Source organism: Salmo salar, chromosome 11 (genome assembly GCF_965601325.2).
Source record: "Salmo salar chromosome 11, fSalSal1, whole genome shotgun sequence".
In the NCBI taxonomy this organism is placed as follows: Eukaryota; Metazoa; Chordata; class Actinopteri; order Salmoniformes; family Salmonidae; genus Salmo; species Salmo salar.
The window spans coordinates 22,514,099-22,536,096 of NC_138301.1; the positions used below are offsets into that span (position 1 = coordinate 22,514,099).

At 42.1% G+C, this 21,998-nt stretch overlaps 2 protein-coding genes across 2 annotated transcripts in view; both read left to right on the forward strand.

Moving 5' to 3' along the window:
• The first annotated feature begins 5,364 nt into the window (after window positions 1-5,364).
• LOC145858961 (120.7 kDa protein in NOF-FB transposable element) lies at window positions 5,365-6,072 on the forward strand. The gene is given in 3 exon segments (XM_082957622.1): window positions 5,365-5,636; window positions 5,638-5,867; window positions 5,870-6,072. Coding segments are annotated over 3 exon segments (705 nt in total).
• Window positions 6,073-11,396: 5,324 nt separating this feature from the next.
• Window positions 11,397-21,998, forward strand: part of LOC106562249 (tyrosine-protein kinase Fes/Fps) — a 32,369-nt gene continuing 21,767 nt past the window's right edge. Inside the window, exons 1-5 of the mRNA XM_014127013.3 lie at window positions 11,397-11,618; window positions 13,422-13,682; window positions 14,776-14,949; window positions 19,591-19,687; window positions 20,948-21,131. Of these exons, the coding sequence (XP_013982488.1) occupies window positions 13,458-13,682; window positions 14,776-14,949; window positions 19,591-19,687; window positions 20,948-21,131 (680 nt within the window). The 5' untranslated portion in view covers window positions 11,397-11,618; window positions 13,422-13,457. The remainder of the gene's footprint in view (window positions 11,619-13,421; window positions 13,683-14,775; window positions 14,950-19,590; window positions 19,688-20,947; window positions 21,132-21,998) is intronic.

Below are 21,998 nucleotides of genomic sequence, written 5' to 3' on the forward strand. Positions count from 1 at the left end.
ATCTTCTGTCCAGCTAGATTGAATTGAGTAGAGTACTTTATTTCATCTGAGTGCTGTGCTCCAAGAGGGTACAATGGCAGTTCATATATAGAGTCAAAGCATAGCTCTACAGGAGTTGGACAATTGTGGTAAATGAAAGTAAAAGTATAACCTGTTTCTTACATCCGCAGTACTGTGTATCGCACCAGAAGAGCTACAGTCAGTGTCCTCGACCCAGGGTTGGGTAGGTTACTTTCTTAACAGAATCCGTAAATTACTAAACTCAGCAAAAATAGAAACATCCCTTTTTCAGGACCCTGTCTTTAAAAGATAATTCGTAAAAATCCAAATAACTTCACAGATCGTCATTGTAAAGGGTTTAAAGACAGTTTCCCATGCTTGTTCAATGAACCATAAATGAACATACACCTGTGGAACGGTCGTTAAGAAACTAACAGCTTACAGACAGTAGGCAATTAAGGTCACCGTTATGAAAACTTAGGACACTAAAGAGGCCTTTCTACTGACTCTGGAAAAACACAAAGAAAGATGCCCAGGGTCCCTACTCATCTGCGTGAACGTGCCTTAGGCATGCTGCAAGGAGGCATGAGGACTGCAGATTTGGCCAGAGCAATAAATTGCAATGTCCGTACTGTGAGACGCCTAAGACAGTGCTACAGGGAGACAGGACGGACAGCTGATCGTCCTCGCAGTGGCAGACTACGTGTAACAACACCTGCACAGGATCGGTATATCTGAACATCACACCTGCGGGACAGGTACAGGATGGCAACAACAACTGCCTGAGTTACACCAGGAATGCACAATCCCTCCATCAGTGCTCAATCTGTCCGCAATAGGCTGAGAGAGGCTGGACTGAGGGCTTGTAGGCCTGTTTTAAGGCAGGTCCTCACCAGACATCACCGGCAACAACGTCGCCTATGGGCACAAACCCACCGTCACTGGACCAGACAGCACTGGCAAAAAGTGTTCTTCACTGACGAGTCACGGTTTTGTCTCACCAGGGGTGATGGTCGGATTCGAGTTTATCGTTGAAGGAATGAGCGTTACACCGAGGCCTGTACTCTGGAGCGGGATTGATTTGGAGGTGGAGGGTACGTCATGGTCTGGGGCGGTGTGTAACAGCATCATTGGACTGAGCTTGTCAATCTCAACGCTGTGCGTTACAGGGAAGACATCCTCCTCCCTCATGTGGTACCCTTCCTGCAGGCTCATTCTGACATGACCCTCCAGCATGACAATGCCAGATACTGTTACTTTTGACCCCCTCTTTGTTCAGGGACACATTGTTCCATTTGTTAGTCACGTCTGTGGAACTTGTTCAGTTTATGTCTCAGTTGTTGAATCTTATGTTCATACAAATATTTACACATGTAAAGTTTGCTGAAAATAAACGCAGTTGTCAGTGAGAGGATGTTTCTTTTTTTTGCTGAGTTTAGTTGTCCAAAACTGTAATCAGTAACGTAACTTTTTGGCTAACGTTACCCAAACTCAGTAACGTACATTGTTACTTCTGGAATACTTTACCCTTAAGAGGGACAGGTTAACGTTTTTCGTCATGAATCTTGTTCTGGAGGCAGCTATGCAGAGTGGTCACTAATTGCCACAGTCATAAAATATGATTTTAAACCTAACATTAACCACACTGTTAATGCCGAAGCTTAAATTAAGAACTAAAACATTTTTTTTGTTTCATTAACTTGTACAATATTGACTGCAGCTGACCCATTTAGCGGAAATCGCTCAGCTCTGCGTCGAGGACAAGACTCATCTCAATAAACGTCAACCTGTTAAGATGCATTAGAAAAAAACAAATGAATATTACCAATTGAACAACATCCATTGCAGGATAAATTACAGAGTTGGCCATAAATGGATGCTGCATTTTACTTAATGGGTTGGTTACGTAGGCTTCCTCTAACCCATTGCTTTCTACTACAGATAATACGATTATGCTATATCTTTACATAAAAAACACCAGTCTGTCGGATTTCCGGTCATTCCAATGAATTTAATACCCCTTGATCTTCAAGAATAGGATTTGGAAATATAGATTAGCCAAATTGTTTTACCTCAGCATAAACCCAAAACTAAGGACTAATTAGCCTACTCTGTTGTCTATGATTTATTTTGTTGTCATGGAGGATTAATTAGGCTCATTGCTTTGAGTTGAAAAATAAATGCTGCTCTTGGAATGGCATGCTTTGAACACTCCCGAAAAGCGCTTTTTTGCATGTGAAAAATGGAACTGAGGTAAAGACAGTTTCAAGTTGGATATTCACGCTTTCAAACCATTTGAGCCCCAGACTCCAAATAAGTGTCATGATGTTGGAAAATTTGCGCACAACTTTGCACAGGTCTTATCTTCACGATTTGGACATTAATTCGCATTCCAAAGCTAATAAACATATGGAAATGTGAGCAGCATTTTGTATTCCTAGTTGAATTAGTTAGGGAGCATAAACAAAGTACAAACTTTTTATACATTCAAAATTCAATAGCTCCTTGGTCATGTGACCTGACTTTAAACAAGGTTCAATGTACGCTGACTACCCTTATATATTGCACAACCTTGAGTTTGTCCATTTTCATCTCACTCGATTTTACATGAATTTTTCAAACTAAAATGTCAATAGCTCCTTGGTCATGTGACCTACTGACCTCCAAACAAGGTTCAGAATGTCCACCGACTATGCCTTCATATTGCACACTATTGTTTGTCTACTTTCATCTCATGCTATTAGACTTAAATCTGTAAGCCTGAGACCCAGTGGGTGTGGACATTGCTGTACAGTGGACACCCACACTCAGAAGTCATTTGGAGAAAAAGAGAGTATCTGACTGAGAGTAGTTAACAGTGATTACTATTATCTGTCTAACACTCTTGTACCCTCAAACCCTTCCAGGATATTACAATCTCACACCACAGGATATTCCATGGTCCCTAGACTCCTTTCTAACAGTCCTCAAGCTTCAATAGGATAGTCAATGACTGTGTAACTGTTGAAATTCAGAGTCAATGTTATCCTTTTAGTAAGTCTTCTGGTCAGGCATAAAATGTTATCTCCAGTTTCTTGCTTTCTCAGGTCCTGCTGAGTGGACGGTATTGATGCCTTTTCAGTCTAGCTCCAGTTAGGTGTCGTCATGTGATAAGCACCACGCCACCCCTCTCCCGTTTCATAACACCCTCAAACCTTCTACCATTTGTCTACACTCCAAGAACCATGAGAACCCTCTAGCTGTAGACGCCCCCAGATCCATGACAACGGAGATTCCCATATCCATAGCCTTCTTAGCTTGTAGGTCTGAAAGCGTTTTTGTCAATATTATGTTGAAATATCAAAGACTAAGCTTTTCCTTTCAAGTCAAAGCCTTGTTTGCCTTTATACATACACATATACTACTAACTAGTTCTGTTTATTTTGACTTTGCAACATAAAAATCTTGTTGGGAGCTGTAAAAACACTTCTACAGATGTATGTTAATAAAGAAATACTACAGCTCAGTGCAATGGTAAATGTTAAGTCAGCTGTGGGATATGGACAGTAGAGGGGGATGCTGTTGTACTGACAGTCAGCACTATTTTCAGGACTTTTCTTTATGAGGGTCACAGCACTGGAGAATAACCTGGTTCTGATCCAGATGTACCAAACTCATTTGCCTGAGGGTGGCCTCATAACTGTATTTACTATTTTAGTTTGCTTGTACACTGGTCAACCTTAGGCACTGCATGCAATACTTGCTGTTGTTTGTAATAATTAGTCATGTTTTTGTCCACATTTGTTTGGAAATACGTGTAACTGTCTTTTGTCGTTGGCAAATTCAGCTGCATGGTACTGTGCCGTTAGTTGTCATGTTGTCACTAAGCTGGTTGTTGTTAGTCTAAAGCATACTTTTACAAGTTTGTTTAATATTTGCATTTATCACCCAGCTCTTTGCCTCAAGAGTCCAGTCTGCCTTTCACGGCCCTTATCGAAAAAACGACATTGTAATTACTTTGGTGTTCGAACAGAGGTGCTTAAAGGAAGGAGCACAGGTAGGCCTCATGAAAAACAATGTTTCATATGCTCTTTTTAATCACAGTAATAGGCAGGGATTTGTCAGAGTGAGCTTGATAATGTGAAATAATCCTTTTCATAGCATCACTTTCATATACTGTACATTAAGACAAATCCTTCTACTGTGAGTATTAGCACTCAGTTTACATAACTTATCCAATTTGTGAGTGTCTGCTAAATGACGTAAATGTAAATAACCTGATAATGACTTGATATTTGAGTGCATTCACAACAAGCCACCTGCAGACAACTTACAAAATGCAATAGTGCATTTGAGGGTTCCTTTTTCTGATGAAAATAGTTGTTTGATGCATGGCCTACTATTTCTAACTGGGAAAAATGAATTCCCACATCTTTTGTGTAACACCAAAATGTATAACATTCACACAACTACACGTTGATAGCTACAGTTTTTTTCCTGTGCAGTGATCAACTTACATTTTGATATCTTTTTGTATTTCTGAGTGACGTAAAGGTATCGACATAGTGATGAATTAAGTTTTAATGTCATTACAGAAAACATACAACAAAATGAAGGAGTTAACAACACATTACAAACAGAGCATGTCATGAAACTGGCAAATAAAGTTGACAATGGAAAGGAAATATTGATGATGGACAGAAATTCAGTCAACACCAACTAGATCATTACTCCAGAGACAGAGGGACAGAAGGTGAGGCAGAGGCTCTAGAGGACAGGAAAGATGACATACAAGGACGAAGAGTACTCCGGCGACAGGGACAGAACAAGTGAGTGATGCTAAAAGAATGACCAGACCAGGGGCAAAGTAATTTTACATTTCTATTAAGATGGACAGGTGGAAGAAAATAAAGCCCTTACAGGTACCTCAACTCTACAACAGCCATGGACAGATGTGCTTTATTCTGAATGTAGTAAGGTCAATCCATGCTGCACCTTGGCATTCAAATACCAGCAAATCAAAGCTAGTCACAGCCGGAAAAAAGCCTCACCTTACTTCTGTGCCTCGGCCACCTGCACCTTTCAGTCGTGTAAAGCATAATACATGTTTAAACAACAAAAAAGACCTAGCAAATATGTCAACATTGTATTCTGATTTGGTGAGGTGACACCAACGAAGTGAGAGAAGATGTAGGCCTGTAAGATATAATCGCAGAGGTGCAGTAGCAAAGGCAGCACAAAAAGGTGTCCGCAGCTACCACTACAGAGAGTTTAAAAACACATGTACAGAAGAGATGTTGGCAGGCAACATTACAAGAAGCCCTTCAAAAGATATTCTCAGTGATTGGGGCTGAAATCAGAAAGAGCACAAGGCTGCACGATGACATGATGCTAGAGCTCATGCTTGCACAAAAGGTTTTGAAGGGGTGTGCCACAACTTCAGCTACTACATCTGGATACATGCAGCACCTCTAAGTCGAGCCATTTGGCATTCACTTGTACACAGAAGAGGGTTTGAAGATCCTAGTTGAACATCTGAGAAAGCGCAGTCCAGTGTCTCTTCATCTTGATGCCACTGGTGAGGTTGTGTCTAAGATTAGCAATCAAAGTAAAATAGTTCTGTACTATGCTCTGTTCCTGCCCAGAATGGGCAAGGATAAACCCCCCTCTCCCCGTATCCGAGATGATTAGTGTTCAGCACTCCATCCCAACAATAACCTTTTGGTTAATGGAGACAGTACGCAAGGTCTCACAAATGACAAGCTGCAAGGTGAGACAGGTGGAGGCTGATTTCATCTGGGCGCTGATTGGAAGTGTATTTCTCTCATTTAACAAAGAGCTTCACTTCTTATCTAAACTGAGCCCACAGCATAGTTTGCTTGGAGGAAAAAGAAGATTGCGAAGACTTCAGTGCTCCATCTGTGCTCTGCCCACATCCTTAAGGCTGTCGGCCAGGGATTTGGGAAGAAAACAAATGACAAAGGGCTCAAAGAGTATGAAACGTTTTGCTTTGCCTTGTTGCTCAACAGCACCTCTTTCTTCAAGGCACTCAATGCCTTTAGACAAGTGTGTGCTTTTCAAATCACAACATAAAAGTCATCTTGTGGATGAATCGCAAAAGCATTTAGATGAGAGTATTGAAGTCAGACAAGGTGAAAGTGGAGGACGTGATGAGAGATTGCACTTTCTTCATAACTGTCATATCAGCAAAAAATAAAACTATGTGGACAATCTCCCTTCACACGTGAATTCATGTCAGTTCTTATACATTCGCAAAGTCTTCTGCAGGAGACACAGGCAGGGCCTGAAAATAGGTTTTTCTGCCCTGGGATAATCAATGTTCTAAAGGACACTTACATGGCCATTTTCGCCCCTATGGAGTGGGTTACTGCTGGGTGACCTTACAAGATATTGTAATGTGACCAACACAACATCGCAATCAGTGAAGTCACGGGACACCAACTGCTATGTGGAACAGTGGTTCTGGATCCTGAAGCATTCCCTTTTGCAAAAGAAGAAATTCCTCTGTCCAGCTGAATTCATTTTGAAAATGCATGCCACCCTCCAAGGAAGGTATAGGGAGCACATAATAAAACATGATCTGCCAGAATCACTGTTCACCAAATCCTCCTACCACAACAAGTCGTTGGACCAGGAAGAGGAGCAGTGGGCCATGAGACAAAGGAAAGACTCACCTCACAAGTCCAGGTCAAAGTATTCCCAGCCTCGCAGACAATTACCTGAGCCAAAGAAGAAGGGTAAAAAGAAACCAGCAGGGAAGGCACACCACGAGAAATATGAAAGCAGGGATGAGGCAACATCACTCCAAGACAGAGGCTGCAGGCCAGGTATGTTTTTTTTTTCAAATGTTAAAGGATTGTGATAGTTTGTTTTCAGTTCTTGTTTAAGCAGACAATAACTCATGCAAATGAAACACATTTAGAAATTGCAGGTCACAGCTCTGTGGCGAAGAAACAATTGCAAGGTGGTGGTTGCTGTTGTGAGGTCTACAGACAAAAAGTCCTCTTTCCTTCTCCATCATTCAGAGTTTAAAACTCTGCAGCCCCATAAATGGCTTGTGGGTGAGGTAAATACTAGTCATAACATGACAATAAGCATTTTTTTCAATCACAATTCTAAACATATCGTGGGAAAAAAATTCATACAGTATGAAGGATGAACATAGAAGTACACTGCTCAAAAAAATAAAGGGAACACTTAAACAACACAATGTAACTCCGTCAATCACACTTCTGTGAAATCAAACTGTCCACTTAGGAAGCAACACTGATTGACAATACATTTCACATGCTGTTGTGCAAATGGAATAGACAACAGGTGGAAATTATAGGCAATTAGCAAGACACCCCCAATAAAGGAGTGGTTCTGCAGGTGGGGACCACAGACCACTTCTCAGTTCCTATGCTTCCTGGCTGATGTTTTGGTCACATTTTAATGCTGGCGGTGCTTTCACTCTAGTGGTAGCATGAGACGGCGTCTACAACCCACACAAGTGGCTCAGGTAGTGCAGCTCATCCAAGATGGCACATCAATGCGAGCTGTGGCAAGAAGGTTTGCTGTGTCTGTCAGCGTAGTGTCCAGAGCATGGAGTACAGTACATCAGCCAGTACATCAGGAGACGTGGAGGAGGCCGTAGGAGGGCAACAACCCAGCAGCAGGACCGCTACCTCCGCCTTTGTGCAAGGAGGAGCAGGAGGAGCACTGCCAGAGCCTTGCAAAATGACCTCGAGCAGGCCACAAATGTGTCTGCTCAAACGGTCAGAAACAGACTCCATGAGGGTGGTATGAGGGCCTGACGTCCACAGGTGGGGGTTGTGCTTACAGCCCAACACCGTGCAGGACATTTGGCATTTGCCAGAGAACACCAAGATTGGCAAATTCGCCACTGGCGCCCTGTGCTCTTCACAGATGAAAGCAGGTTCACACTGAGCACATGTGACAGAGTCTGGAGACGCCGTGGAGAACGTTCTGCTGCCTGCAACATCCTCCCGCATGACCGGTTTGGCGGTGGGTCAGTCCTGGTGTGGGGTGGCATTTCTTTGGGGGGGGCCGCACAGCCCTCCATGTGCTCGCCAGAGGTAGCCTGACTGCCATTAGGTACCGAGATGAGATCCTCAGACCCCTTGTGAGACCATATGCTGGTGCGGTTGGCCCTGGGTTCCTCCTAATGGAAGACAATGCTAGACCTCATGTGGCTGGAGTGTGTCAGCAGTTCCTGCAAGAGCAAGGCATTGATGCTATGGACTGGCCCGCCCGTTCCCCAGACCTGAATCCAATTGAGCACATCTGGGACATCATGTCTCGCTCCATCCACCAACGCCACGTTGCACCACAGACTGTCCAGGAGTTTTATAAAATTTTTGACATGCGTTTTTCTGGATTTTTTTGTTGTTATTCTGTCTCTCACTACTCAAATAAACCTACCATTAAAATTATAGACTGATCATTTCTTTGTCAGTGGGCAAACATACAAAATCAGCAGGGGATCAAATACTTTTTTCCCTCACTGTACATGACTAGAGGATATGCAATATGGGTGTATATCCACTGCATGCTTCTTAGGTGTGTAATTGACATGACCAAGGAGCTACTGAAATTTAAAACTATGAAAAATGTACGTTACTCCATGTGATTTTACAGTACACAAACAGTGTGCAATTTATACAGTTGAAGTCGGAAGTTTACGTACACTTAGGTTAGTCACAGCCCTGATCAACTGGGCTAATTGATCAGTTCAGTGATTGCCTAAATTCAATACACCTGGTCTTCCAGATTGGTTAAATTGAAAACATGAAGTGCCTGCAGCCTACCCCTGCCCTAGAGGTATTAATCAATGCCTATGAACTGAATATTGTATGTGAATTTCCATATATCAGTGACACTAGGGTTAAATTGTTCAGCAACATGTGCAGTAAATGCTAACATGGCTTTGGTGATGAAAGGTACATAATCCATTTATTGTCATCTTCCTATCAGGTCACTGCATGCTGTGACATGGACCTGGATGGTGACAGTCTTCAAGCCAGGCAGGCTTGAAGACTGTGGCCTTCAATGGTACCAGAAGCAGGGGCCTTATGTGGGAGTACAGCAACAGTCTCTCTCTCCATGCTGTTAACATGTATTGTATGTAAATTCATACAAACAGCTACGGACGCAATCACTGACTTACAGTTGAAGTCGGAAGATTACATACACTCTGGTTGGAGTCATTAAAACTCGTTTTTCAACCACTCCACAAATTTCTTGTTAACGAACTATATTTTTGGACGTCGGTTAGGACATCTACTTTGTGCATGACAGAAGTCATTTTTCCAACAATTGTTTAGACAGATTATTTCATATATAATTCACTGTATCACAATTCCAGTGGGTTAGAAGTTTATATACACTAAGTTGACTGTGCCTTTAAACAGCTTGGAAAATTCCAGAAAATGATGTCATGGCTTTAGAAGCTTCTGATAGGCTAGTTGACATCGTTTGAGTCAATTGGAGGTACCTGTGGATGTATTTCAAGGCCTACCTTCAAACTCAGTGCCTCTGCTTGACATCATGGGAAAATCAAAAGAAATCAGCCAAGACCTCAGAAAAGAATTGCAGACCTCCACAAGTTTGGTTCATCCTTGGGAGCAATTTCCAAACACCTGAAGGTACCATGTTCATCTGTACAAACAATAGTACGCAAGTATAAACACCATGGGACCACACAGCCGTCATACCGTTCAGGAAGGAGACGCGTTCTGTCTCCTAGAGATGAACGTACTTTGGTGTGAAAAGGGCAAATCAATCCCAGAACAACAGCAAAGGACCTTGTGAAGATGCTGGAGGAAACGGGTACAAAAGTATCTATATCCACAGTAAAACGAGTCCTATATTGACATAACCTGAAAGGCCGTTCAGCAAGGAAGAAGCCACTGCTCCAAAACCGCCATAAAAAAGCCTGACTACGGTTTGCAACTGCACATGGGGACAAAGATCGTACTTTTTGGAGAAAGGTCCTCTGGTCTGATGAAACAAAAATAGAACTGTTTGGCCATAATGACCATTATGTTTGGAGGAAAAAGGGAGACGCTTGCAAGCCGAAGAACACCATCCCAACCGTGAAGCACGGGGGTGGCAGCATCATGTTGTGGGGGTGCTTTGCTGCAGGAGGGACTGGTTCACTTCACAAAATAGATGGCTTCATGAGGAAGGAAACTTATGTGCATATATTGAAGCAACACCTCAAGACATCAGTCAGGAAGTTAAATCTTGGTCGCAAATGGGTCTTCCAAATGGACAATGACCCCAAGCATACTTCCAAAGTTGTGGCAGAATGGCTTAAGGTCAACAAAGTCAAGGTATTGGAGTGGCCATCACAAAGCCCTGACCTCAAACCTATAGAAAATTTGTGGGCAGAAGTGAAAAAGCTTTCAGGGCTGTGTTCAGCACTTAAAAACCTAATAGAACGTTAAACGGAACGGAGCTCTACTGAACGACCAGTTGAAAAACAGGGAGGGGTTGGGTTGTGGGTTCAAAACGCACCGCTGCCATTTAATTATGTCACTCATTGCTTCAAGCCACACCCACTGAATGGCACAAACGTATCTCAGTCTGTTTAAAAATGTTTTGGGAAAACGTGTTCAGTACAAACCGTCCACAACTTCGCAAACGTTCAAGTGAAGTGAACGCAAATCTGGTGTACGGCACTTCAGGAACAGGGTTGCCTACCCCTGCTCTAGGGTCCTGTGGTGCAAGGTATTGGGCAACAGCTTTCTTCCAGGGCCCATATTCCCAAAGCATCTCACAGTAGGGATAATGATCTAGGACCTCCCCCTTGTCAATGTAAACTTATCATAAAATCAGTACTCTTTGTGAATATGGGCCCTGGCCTGTCAGCAATGTCCCTTCACCTGAAATACAACAAAGAAGTCATCTTTTCCTAGAGAGATTTACACTTATCAAAACGTCACGCCAGGGTAAACCTACATGAAACTCCCTTCGGGAAAATGAATGGAGGACAACGATTGGAACAATTTCCCTGTTTGCCCGCTAGGTTTTATGGTTATTATGACTCATACTGTGGTGCCCTATTCATGTCATTAACAAGTCCTTTCATTTATATTTATGGTGCATTCTTATGCATGTACATTTCATACTAATACATTTCATTGTGCTGTAGGCTGGTGTTCTGTATGTGTTGCAGGTGTTCTACAGCATTTTCAGAAAGTATAATTTTGGATCACGCGTGTCACTAAGGCAGGTAACTCTAGGCCAACCGCTGCTCAAGCTAATGATGCGTCCAATTTAGCCACCTGCTTACCTCAATTATTGTCTTCGTTTATCCACCCAGTTAATGAGATGTTATGTTCTTGAACTGTGCTGTACCAAGCCTTCCGTCCCGAAGAGGACGCAGTCACTCACCTCCCCAGTCAGTCCCGCTGTGGTAGGACAGCGCTAGCTTCCTGCTTTTATGTTTCTGATGCGAGTATGGTCGCGGAGCCAGACCTGTGATATCAGTACTAACTCACTGTAACAGTTTCTGTCGGCACAATTAATGTCTCCTCGATAAGAATCGTCATAGCCTTAAATATGCTATAAATCATTGAAACGTAGGAGTGGACTGCTTGCAATAACCTGAGGTGAGAATATTTTTTCGGACAACGTAAACTCATAGTACACTACAGTATACTTTATTGAACTATTTTAATGATAGCCTACATGGGCTATTGATAATGATACAATTTGTATCGGATTCAACAGCAAGCTACACATGCACATCTCCCTATGTAGTTAGATAAAGGATTTCGTGTGATCGAATTTAGATCAAGGTAAATTCATCAGCAGGGCGGGTTTACATGTTCAGTTGTAGGTTTCTTCAACATATTACTCATCCCTGCTGTATGTACGCAGAACAAATGTATGAATTCAACGTGCAACAATTTCAAAGATTTTACTGAGTTACAGTTAATATAAGGTAATCAGTAAATTGAAATAAATAAATTAGGCCCTAATCTATGGATTTCACATGACTGGGAGTACAGATATGCATCTCTTGGTCACAGATACCTTAAAAAAAGAAGGGGCGTCTTTTTTTTTAAGGTATCTGTGACCAAGAGATGCATATCTGTACTCCCAGTCATGTGAAATCCATAGATTAGGGCCTAATATATTTATCTGGTGTGACCATAATTTGCCTCATGCAGTGGGATACATCTCCTTCAAATAGAGTTGATCAGGCTGTTGATTGTGGCCTGTGGAATGTTGTCCCACTCCTCTTCAATAGCTTTGCGAAGTTTCTGGATATTGGCTTGAACTGGAACATGCTGTCATACACGTTTCTCCAGAGCATGCCAAACATGTTCTATTTGGTGACATGTCTGGTGAGTATGCAGGCCATGGAAGAGCTGGGACATTTTCAGCTTCCAGTAATTGTGTACAGATCCTTGCGACATGGTGACATACGTTATCATGCTGAAACATGAGGTGATGGCAGCGGATGAATCATATGGCAATGGGCCTCAGGATCTCGTCACCATATCTCTGAGCATTCAAATTTTCCATCAATAAAATGCATTTGTGTTTGTTGTTCATAGCTTATGCCTGCCCATACCATAACCCCACCGCTACCATGGGGCACTCTGTTCACAACGTTGACATCAGCAAACCACTACCCCACACGACGCCATACACGTGGTCTGCGATTGTGAGGCCAGTTGGACTTACTGTCAAGTTCTCTAAAATGACATTGGAGGCGGCTTATGGTAGATAAATGTTCTCTGGTTCAGTTCTCTGGTTACAGCTCTGCTGGACATTCCTGCAGTCAGCATTCCAATTGCACGCTCCCTCAATTCAAGAGATCAGTGGCATTGAGTTGTGTGACAAAACAGCACATTTTAGAGTGGCCTTTTTTGTCCTTGGCCATCAGGTGGATGGATTATCTTGGCAAAGGAGAGTGGTTATGGATGATGCCAGAGTTCTACAGTAGGCTGCATTATGTTAAGCCTCAAGTCCAACTTATTTTACCGTTCTTCTCTGTAATAGTATAATAACTCACTTAGTAAAATTATACTAAAACGAAAAAACAGTTTAGAGCCATGTCACACTTCTCAGCACTTCTGTATTTCAAGAGGAAGTGTTGCCTAAATGTTTTCTCCCTTTGAAATAAATCACCCAGAAGTGAAAACCTCCACATGCCACGTTTGCTTAGTTACACAAATACAACTTGTTTAAATAATCAGTTGTGTAGTTTTGGAATTATTATTTAAACACCTTAGCCTCACTAAGTTTAACTAATTCAAAGAAAGTACACCCAGAGTCTAGACTGAGAGGATAAATCCCATGCATTCTCTTTCAGTTTTTCTTTTCATCTTCCTGCACCTTATTAGCCAGGTCACGTGTGTGGTTCATTCTCTCACATCCACTCCAATGTCTACTGTCTACAGTTTGACTGGGCTCCCACTGCTCTGGGTGCAGATCTGATGGGGTTTGGGGAGGACCTGTGGTGTCCCCAGGCCCACGCGGCCCTGATGCGGCTGCAAGACTCAGAGCTACGTCTGATGGAAGTGATGAAGAAGTGGATGAGCCAGCGGTCCAAGAGCGACCGGGAGTTCTCTGTTCAGCTGCATCAGATGGCTGCCATGGTTGAGAAACTGGAGGGGCCCCAGCCTGGGGGAGGACTGGACTACATCAGCCAGCTCAACCAGGTCCTTTACGGGTCCTTCCATTTGATTGACATTTTGTTGTTGACCACACCTCTTTTGTTTTGAATGAAACTTTTTATACATATTTGCCCATCATAGAAGTGGTCAGAAAGTAACTTTTTGGACCTGAATGCCAAAATATTTAGAAGATGGAAGTGCTCAGTGTTGACCCATTTTGCATACCCCACCCCAACATGAGACATCCATGTCTTAATCACTGGAAAATATAAACGGTTGGGTTTGATAGTGACAGTTGTTTTTAAATTATACGGTCAATCTTCCATAGGAAACCTATTGAATATAGACAATAGAATAGCCATTCCTATTTAAGTTGACATTCCACGGTGGGTGGATCAGTGGCCATCTTTGTGGTTGTAATAGGAAGTATTATATTTCAATGATGTACCATCTAAATTGCAGTGGTCTGGGATATGTCCGTTCTATGAATTCTATTTCTATAATTGAAATGACACCCACCCTGTATACAAAAGTATACTGCGTCTCAACCGGTGGCGGGCACAATATAAACATCTCAGATTATGTAAAATAGGGTCTAAGCTACAACATAAACCAAAATAAAAAAACAGCGTAATTTCCTTGTTTGTAGGTAATTGATGTTAAAGGATAAAAAAGGACATTATTTTTTGTTTGACAACCCTGTTTACGTTTTTAAATTATGTCAAACTCAACCGTTTATCTTTTCCAGTGATTAAGACATGTACAGTATGCCTCATGGTAGGGTGGGGTAGGCAAAATGGGTCAACTTTGAGCACATCTCCTAAATATTTTGGCATTCCGGTCCAAAAAGTCCCTTTCTGACCACTTACTTCTACCGTGAGCAAATATGAATGGGAACTTTCATTCAGTGATTGAAATCAAATGGAATGACCCCTACACTATATCACTGGTTTTAGCAAACTCACTGGTTTAGACATTCGACCACATCCACCCCCAGCTGCAAAGTGGACTTGACATTTCAACAGTATTGATGAATTAGCATTACGTTTGATCAGTAGATAGTGATACGCAGAGTATTCTCTTTATTAATTCTATCTCTCTCTCTCTCTCTCTCTTTCTGGCCTCCTTCCTCTTTCAGTCGTGGGGTGTACTGGTGGCTCAGACGGAGAGTTTGAGTCGTGTGATGCGGCGGCAGTCTGAGGACCTGCAGGTTGGGCCTCTCAGCAAACTGACCCTGCTGATCAGAGACAAGCAGCAGCTCAGGAAGACATACGCAGAGCAGTGGAGCCAGCTCAGCCAGGAGCTCAGCAGGGTCAGCCCCACACACACACACACACACACGACTGTACACACACACCCACACACACACACACACACACACACACACACGCACTGTCACACACGACGACACACACACACACACACACGACTGCACACATACACACACAAACAGATGAACATATCACTCTGTAAAACTCAATTTGCCCTGATAAATATTACCAGGCACTTTGTAGTCCTCCACCAAAACACCTTGTCAGTTTGCTTTCAAAATGGGAAGTAGCTTCCACTTTCACATGCTGGCTTTCAGCTATATGCTTGTGCTGGAGAAATATGCAGTAGCCTACAGTGTTGAAAAAAATCACACAAATTTACTGAGAGTGGTGCTATTTCTGCGTCTTGTTTGTACAGTGCCTTGCAAAAGTATTCATGACCCTTGGCGTTTTTCCTATTGTGTTGCATTACAACCTGAAATTTAAATAGATTTTGGGGGGGATTTCAGGTAATGGACATACACAAAATAGTCCAAATTGGGGAAGTGAAATGAAAAAAATGACTTCTTTCAAAAAATTCTAAATAAACTGAAAAGTGGTGTCTGCATATGTATTCACCCCCTTTGCTATGAATCCTCTAAATAAGAGCTGGTGCAACTAATTACCTTCAGAAGTCACATAATTAGTTAGATTGTACACAGGTGGACTTTATTTAAGTGTCACATGATCTCAGTATATATACACTTGTTCTTAAAGGCCTCAGAGTCTGCACCACCACTAAACAAGGGGCACCACCAAGCAAGCGGCACCATGAAGACCAAGGATCTCTCCAAACAGGTCAGGGACACAGTTGTGGAGAAGTACAGATCAGGGTTGGGTTATAAAAATATCTGAAACTTTGAACATCCCACGGAGCACCATTAAATCCATGAATAAAAAATGGAAAGAATATGGCACCATAACAAACCTGCCAAGAGAGGGCCACCCACCAAAACTCACGGACCAGGCAAGGAGCGCATTAATCAGAGAGGCAATAAAGAGACCAAAGATAACCCTGAAGGAGCTGCAAAGCTCCACAGCGGAGATTGTAGTATCTGTCCATAGTACCACTTTAAGCCGTACAATCCACAGAGCTGGGCTTTACGGAAGAGTGGCCAGAAAAAATCCATTGCTTAAAGAAAAAAGTAAGCAAACAGGTTTGGTGTTCGCCAAAAGGCATGTAGGAGACTCTGCAAACATATGGAAGAAGGTACTCTGGTCAGATGAGACAAAAATGTAGCTTTTTGGCCATCAAGGAAAACGCTATGTCTGGCACAAACCCAACACCTCTCATCACCCCGAGAACACCATCCCCACAGTGAAGTATGGTGGTGGCAGCATCATGCTGTGGGGATGTTTTTCATCGGCAGGGACTGGGGAACTGGTCGGAGGAATGATGGATGCTGCTAAATACAGGGAAATTCTTGAGGGAAACCTGCTTCAGTCTTCCAGAGATTTGAGACTGGGATGGAGGTTCACCTTCCAGCAGGACAATGACCCTAAGCATACTGCTAAAGCAACACTCGAGTGGTTTAAGGGAAAACATTTAAATGTCTTGGAATGGCCTAGTCAAATCCCAGACCTCAATCCAATTGAGAATCTGTAGTATGACTTAAAGATTACTGTACACCAAGTTATGTTTTTTTGTGTTATTTCTTGTTTGTTTCACAATAAAACATATTTTGCATCTTCAAAGTGGTATGTTGTGTAAATGAAACGATACAAACCCCCCAAAAATCTATTCCCATTTCCAGGTTGTAAGGCAACAAAATAGCAAAAATGCCAAGGGGGTGAATACTTTCCCAAGCCACTGTAGCTCATACTGTATTTGGTTTGTTTGTTATGAGTTCTGATGGTTTCTTTGGTTACCACTCTATTTTAGAGACCGTATACATCTCTATGTAGAGCCTTTTGCCACTGATCTTGTCAAACAGGAAATGTACAAATAACAATCATCAAAGATCCTGTAGCACAAAGGGCTATTACTGTAAGACTATTAATATTACTATTATTAAGGCTTATTGCGCCGAAAGACCTTACTTAGGAATACTGTTATCACCTGAAACAAACAGTCAAAACAGACGGTCACCTTGTACTAATCTCTGTAACATGATGTGCTTAATACGAAGATCATGGCATAGGTTGCAAAGAAAGCTGTTTTAAACTTTGGGCTTGAAATAGTTAAATTAATCACAAATGTGTGAATTTAATGCATTCCCTTTTCACCAGTGTGGATATGCAGTAGGCGCTCCTTTTTGAGATGCAGAGCTGCACAGTTATTGTAACTTCATTAACAGACAGCACTCAGTTGAAATGAAAGCCAATGGGCTGTAACTGAGTTTGGCCATTGTTGTCTAATTGAGAATTGCTCTTGCATAGCAAATGCATTTTGATGAACAAAAGCCATCGGGGACTTTAATATGACAATAGTTTTTGCCCTTTCCGTGGTTTCTATCATTACCATATTACGGCGAGCAAATTATGTGTTCATCTTTAATGAATTCCTGGTTTATGGGTTGCAGTTTGTACATTTCCTGGGTCAGGTTTTGCCTTAGTACCTTGTACAGTGCACTACAAACAAGTCACAGGCCTAATGCAGACATCCTCTGCACTTTTGTAGTGCAAGGTATAATTAACCTTTTGTGAACTTTTGTGAAACGTCACAGCACAGTTGAAAAATATATGGCAAATAGAAATCAACTGGATGGTGTTCAGAGATAGATGGGAGGGGTTGAGTGGAGTTGAAGGATGGGATTAAAAACAAACAAGATAACTATTGTAAAATATACTGTGTCCGTAAATCAATCAATCAATCAAATGTATTTATAAAACCCTTTTTACATCAGCCGATGTCACAAAGTGCTATATAGAAACCCAGCCAAAAATCCTAAATGGCAAGCAATGCAGATGTAGAAGCACGGTGGCTAGGAAAAACTCCCTAGAAAGGCAGGTATTTAGGAAGAAATTGGAAATGATGCAGACAATTACATTGATGGAAGCCACAATCTATCTGCAATATTAAAGCTGATCTACCCCCTAAAAAATCAAAAAATCAAAAATAGTTATAATTAACCTTAGGTCAGTGGTCACCAACCGGTCGATCTCAAGGCATTCCTCGTCGATCACCAAACATTTCTGTAAATAAAACTACGATAAAGCCTTGTTCCTATTTTTTTAAGATTTGTTGGCAGTAGGTGCACTTCATTTAGCAGACCCAGTCCCGGGAAGGCAAAGTGTTCCCATTTTGAACCATTTCATGTCTGAAGGTAGAACTCTGCCTACCCGGCGGGCCTAGAGAGCAAATCAAGTGCACCGGCGTCTTCACAGAAAAGTTGATACCGTGAAATGTAAAACTTTTAAAACGATGACTATGAAGACTCAATGAGTACAGCAAAGAGCTGCTGTTTTCATGAGTAAGTTCTTGTTTAAGTTGTTATTCAGCACTGTCAACACTTTGTTCAACACTTTTTTATAAGCCATAAAATACACTTTCTCCCTACTTCCACTCATGCTACAACCAGCACTGCAGCTGCAATGAATGAGTGTAGCAAATTTTTGATAAGCTTGCATTGTTGTTATTATTAGCGGCTTGTGTCTTTTTTAATATCAAGGAATATTTCTCTTTCTCTGGTCATAGGAAGAACAACATGAATTGGTACATGAGGCAGAAATAATGCAGTGTGACTTGAGTTTTGCCATCAGCTAGAAGACTGTCCTCTTTTCTAAGCGGAGGGACTGCTGCTCCCTCCCTCTCCTCAGACTGACCATCAGATGCAGGCCATCAGTCCAGTAAAAAATATATAATAATATTATGTTCACTCAGCTCACTGCCCTACAAGTACTACAACAAATGATCTATTACCAGTGTGATTATATACCTACATTTTTTAAATATAATTTCAAAATTGTCTGAGAAGAACATAATTGGCAGGGCAATTCAAGCAAAGCCAATATGCAGTGACAATGTATTGGGCCATCCAAGCCTACTGCACAAACATCATTGCTACAGAACTGTTTTTAATTGGTTAATGTTACGTAGGCTTATCTTTTTAAAGTCATGTTTAAACAGTATTTTTACCATGCATGCTCAACTTGCATTTAGACTCAGAAAGTGATCTTGACTCAGAAAAGGTTGGTGACCACTGCCTTAGATGGTGGCTAATAGAAATGTTAAGGGTAAAAAAATGCAGTCAAACCAGTTTCTGTTACCAGGGCCTCTCTGACGTCACCGACTTCCTGTGTGCTTCTACCTCTGAGTTGAGAGGTGTTGGGACTCAGGCCTGTAGGGTCTGGGTCCCGGTCTTTCCTGTCTGGTCTTTCTCCTCTCTCTTGTCTGTCTGTGTTGTCTAAGAGGTGGCAAAGCTGGGGTCAAACAAAACCTTGCATTGTGAAGGCACTCCCGCTTTTAACAAACCACACCCGTATCACTTGTTTGTACAGTATCATCTCCACTCCATCTCCCCTCCTTTCCCTCTCTGAGGACAGTGCTCTGTGGTTAGATCACAGGATGAGTAGAAATGTATTTGAGGACTCTCATTGTCCTCAGAGAGTGGCTGAATATCTCTCTACTCATCCCATTTGTTCTTCAATTTATGCACCTTGTTTGGATGAGGTAACACTAATATACCCTTTCCATTTGTCAGGTGACCCAGACAGAGCTGGAGAGGCTGAAGGCCAGCTACAGACAGCTGGTGAGGGATGCAGCGCAGGCAAAAAGGAAGTACCAGGAGGCCAGTAAAGGTGGGGAAGCTCACTCTGTCTGGCTCTGTCTCATTTCTCCAAACAGCACAGAGATACTCTCACTTTGACTGGCTGAAAGGATTACATTCTGGACAACAGATGCTCTTTACCTCCTGACAGGGGCGAAAATCTGATATCAACTTTGGAGGGGACAATTACATGAAATTTTCTCAAGAGCAATTCCTGAGGGGGACACCAAAAGTAGTGCTGTAACACATAGCCTACATTGTAATATGGTAAATGTATATTGAGGAACCAAAGAAATAAGGTGTTTGCCGTACTCCTAACTACCGGTACCCAAAACTACACAACTAATCACAACAGCAATACCATTGCCTTTAACAAATCTTAGTTCAGTCACCAGTTTAAGTTGAGAGTGGGGGTATCCATGGCATTTTCCAATTATGTTCCTATTTTACAAGTCAAAAAAATTGAGAACCTTTCATAATGTTGCCAAACAAAGACTCAACAAACTTACCTGAGACTCCCTGTCTCTGCCAGTCTGTCCCTGCATATCTGTCCCCAACTCTGCTGTCTGTGTGCCATCTGTTGCCTGCTCTGCCTAATGACATCATTGTGAAACATTTCCATTAGAATTTCATCTGACTTACATCTTGACTTACATCATCTGCATGCTGATCTTGGAATAAATTGACGATAGCAAAGATTCCATCTTTGACGATGCCACATAAATGGAATAGGTACTAGCTAGCTTAATAGTTAATATTTGCGCGCTAGCTCTGCATATTCAGCTAGTGTGTGTGCACGATTGACTGGATGAACCTCACGTCAGTTACGTGCATTGAGTGCCTTTCAGACAGTAGACACGACCCCTCTGTTATCTTGCCAACTAAGGAAATGGCAGTGGATCAAACCATTGTGAGGCAAAGGGTGGGGGGGTCGCAATCTTTTGAAACTTAAAAACGCGCTATTAAGTGTCTATAATCAGCACAATTGCTTTCATTGCGTATTATTAATATTATTTAAGTTACATAGTTATGTTTCAGTGATATATTGGGGGGGACAAATCATATTTTTCCCAGGATGGGGGGGTCGTGTCCCCCCTGACCCCCCCCGGGATTTCCGACCCTGCCTCCTGATAGTTCTGTTTAGACAACTGGTGTCCTAATGATTCACCAAATTAACACAGTTGATCATATTAGTAGTGACTATTTGTCATGTGTATTGTTTTTCCATTCTATGCTACATTTGTGTGTGTTCTACTGATATATATATATATAGTGTCTTATGTTTGTTTAGATAAAGAGCGTGAGCGTGCGAGGGAGCGCTATGTGAAGGCTACTCTGAGGCTCCATGAGCTTCATAATGAGTATGTGCTGTCAGTCAGAGCAGCCCAGGTGTACCATCAGCACCACTACAGCCAGGCCCAACCTGCCCTGCTCATGGCACTACAGAGGCTACAGCAGGAGATGGTACTCGTACTGTAAGTGTGTGTGTGTGAGGGGAAAGCACAACTCTGTCAGTGATGATCATATTGCGTGTGTGTCCAGCGTGGAAGGAAAGTACTGTGACTATGGTCATCCCATTGTTACACTGCATGGTTTTGTATCTCACCTAATATCCTTCCCTTTTGATAAGAATTCAAGCACTCTCATGGGAAGTTTGATATAATCGTTTTTGGCTGTTGTCCAAACCCACGTAATGTAGTCAATACTGGCCCTGGAGACCCACAGGGTGTGCAGGCTTTTGTTTCAGCCGAGTACTATACATACAGTGCCTTCGGAAAATATTCAGACCCCTTAACTTTTTCTACATTTTATTACGTTACAGCCTTATTCTAAAATTGATTAAATAAAACAATTTCCTCAGCAATCTGTTTTTTATACATTTTTGCACAATAAAAACTGAAATATCTTATTTAGATAAATATTCAGACCCTTTGCTATGAGACTCGAAATTGAGCTCAGGTGCATCCTGTTTCCATTGATCTTCCTTGATGTTTCTACAACTTGATTGGAGTCCACCTGTGGTAAATTAAAATGATTGGACATGATTTGGAAAGGCACACACCTGTCTATATAAGGTTCCACAGTTGACAGTGCATGTCAAAGCAAAAACCAAGCCATGATGTCGAAGGAATTGTCCGTAGAGCTCTGAGACAGGATTGTGTTGGCACAGATCTGGGGAAGGCTACCAAAACATTTATGCAGCATTGAAGGTCCCCAAGAACACAGTGGCCTCCATAATTCTTAATTGGAAGAAGTTCGGAACCGCCAAGACTCTTCCTAGTGCTGTCCAAACTGAGCAATCGGGGGAGAAGGGCCTTGAACGGGAATGTGACCAAGAACCC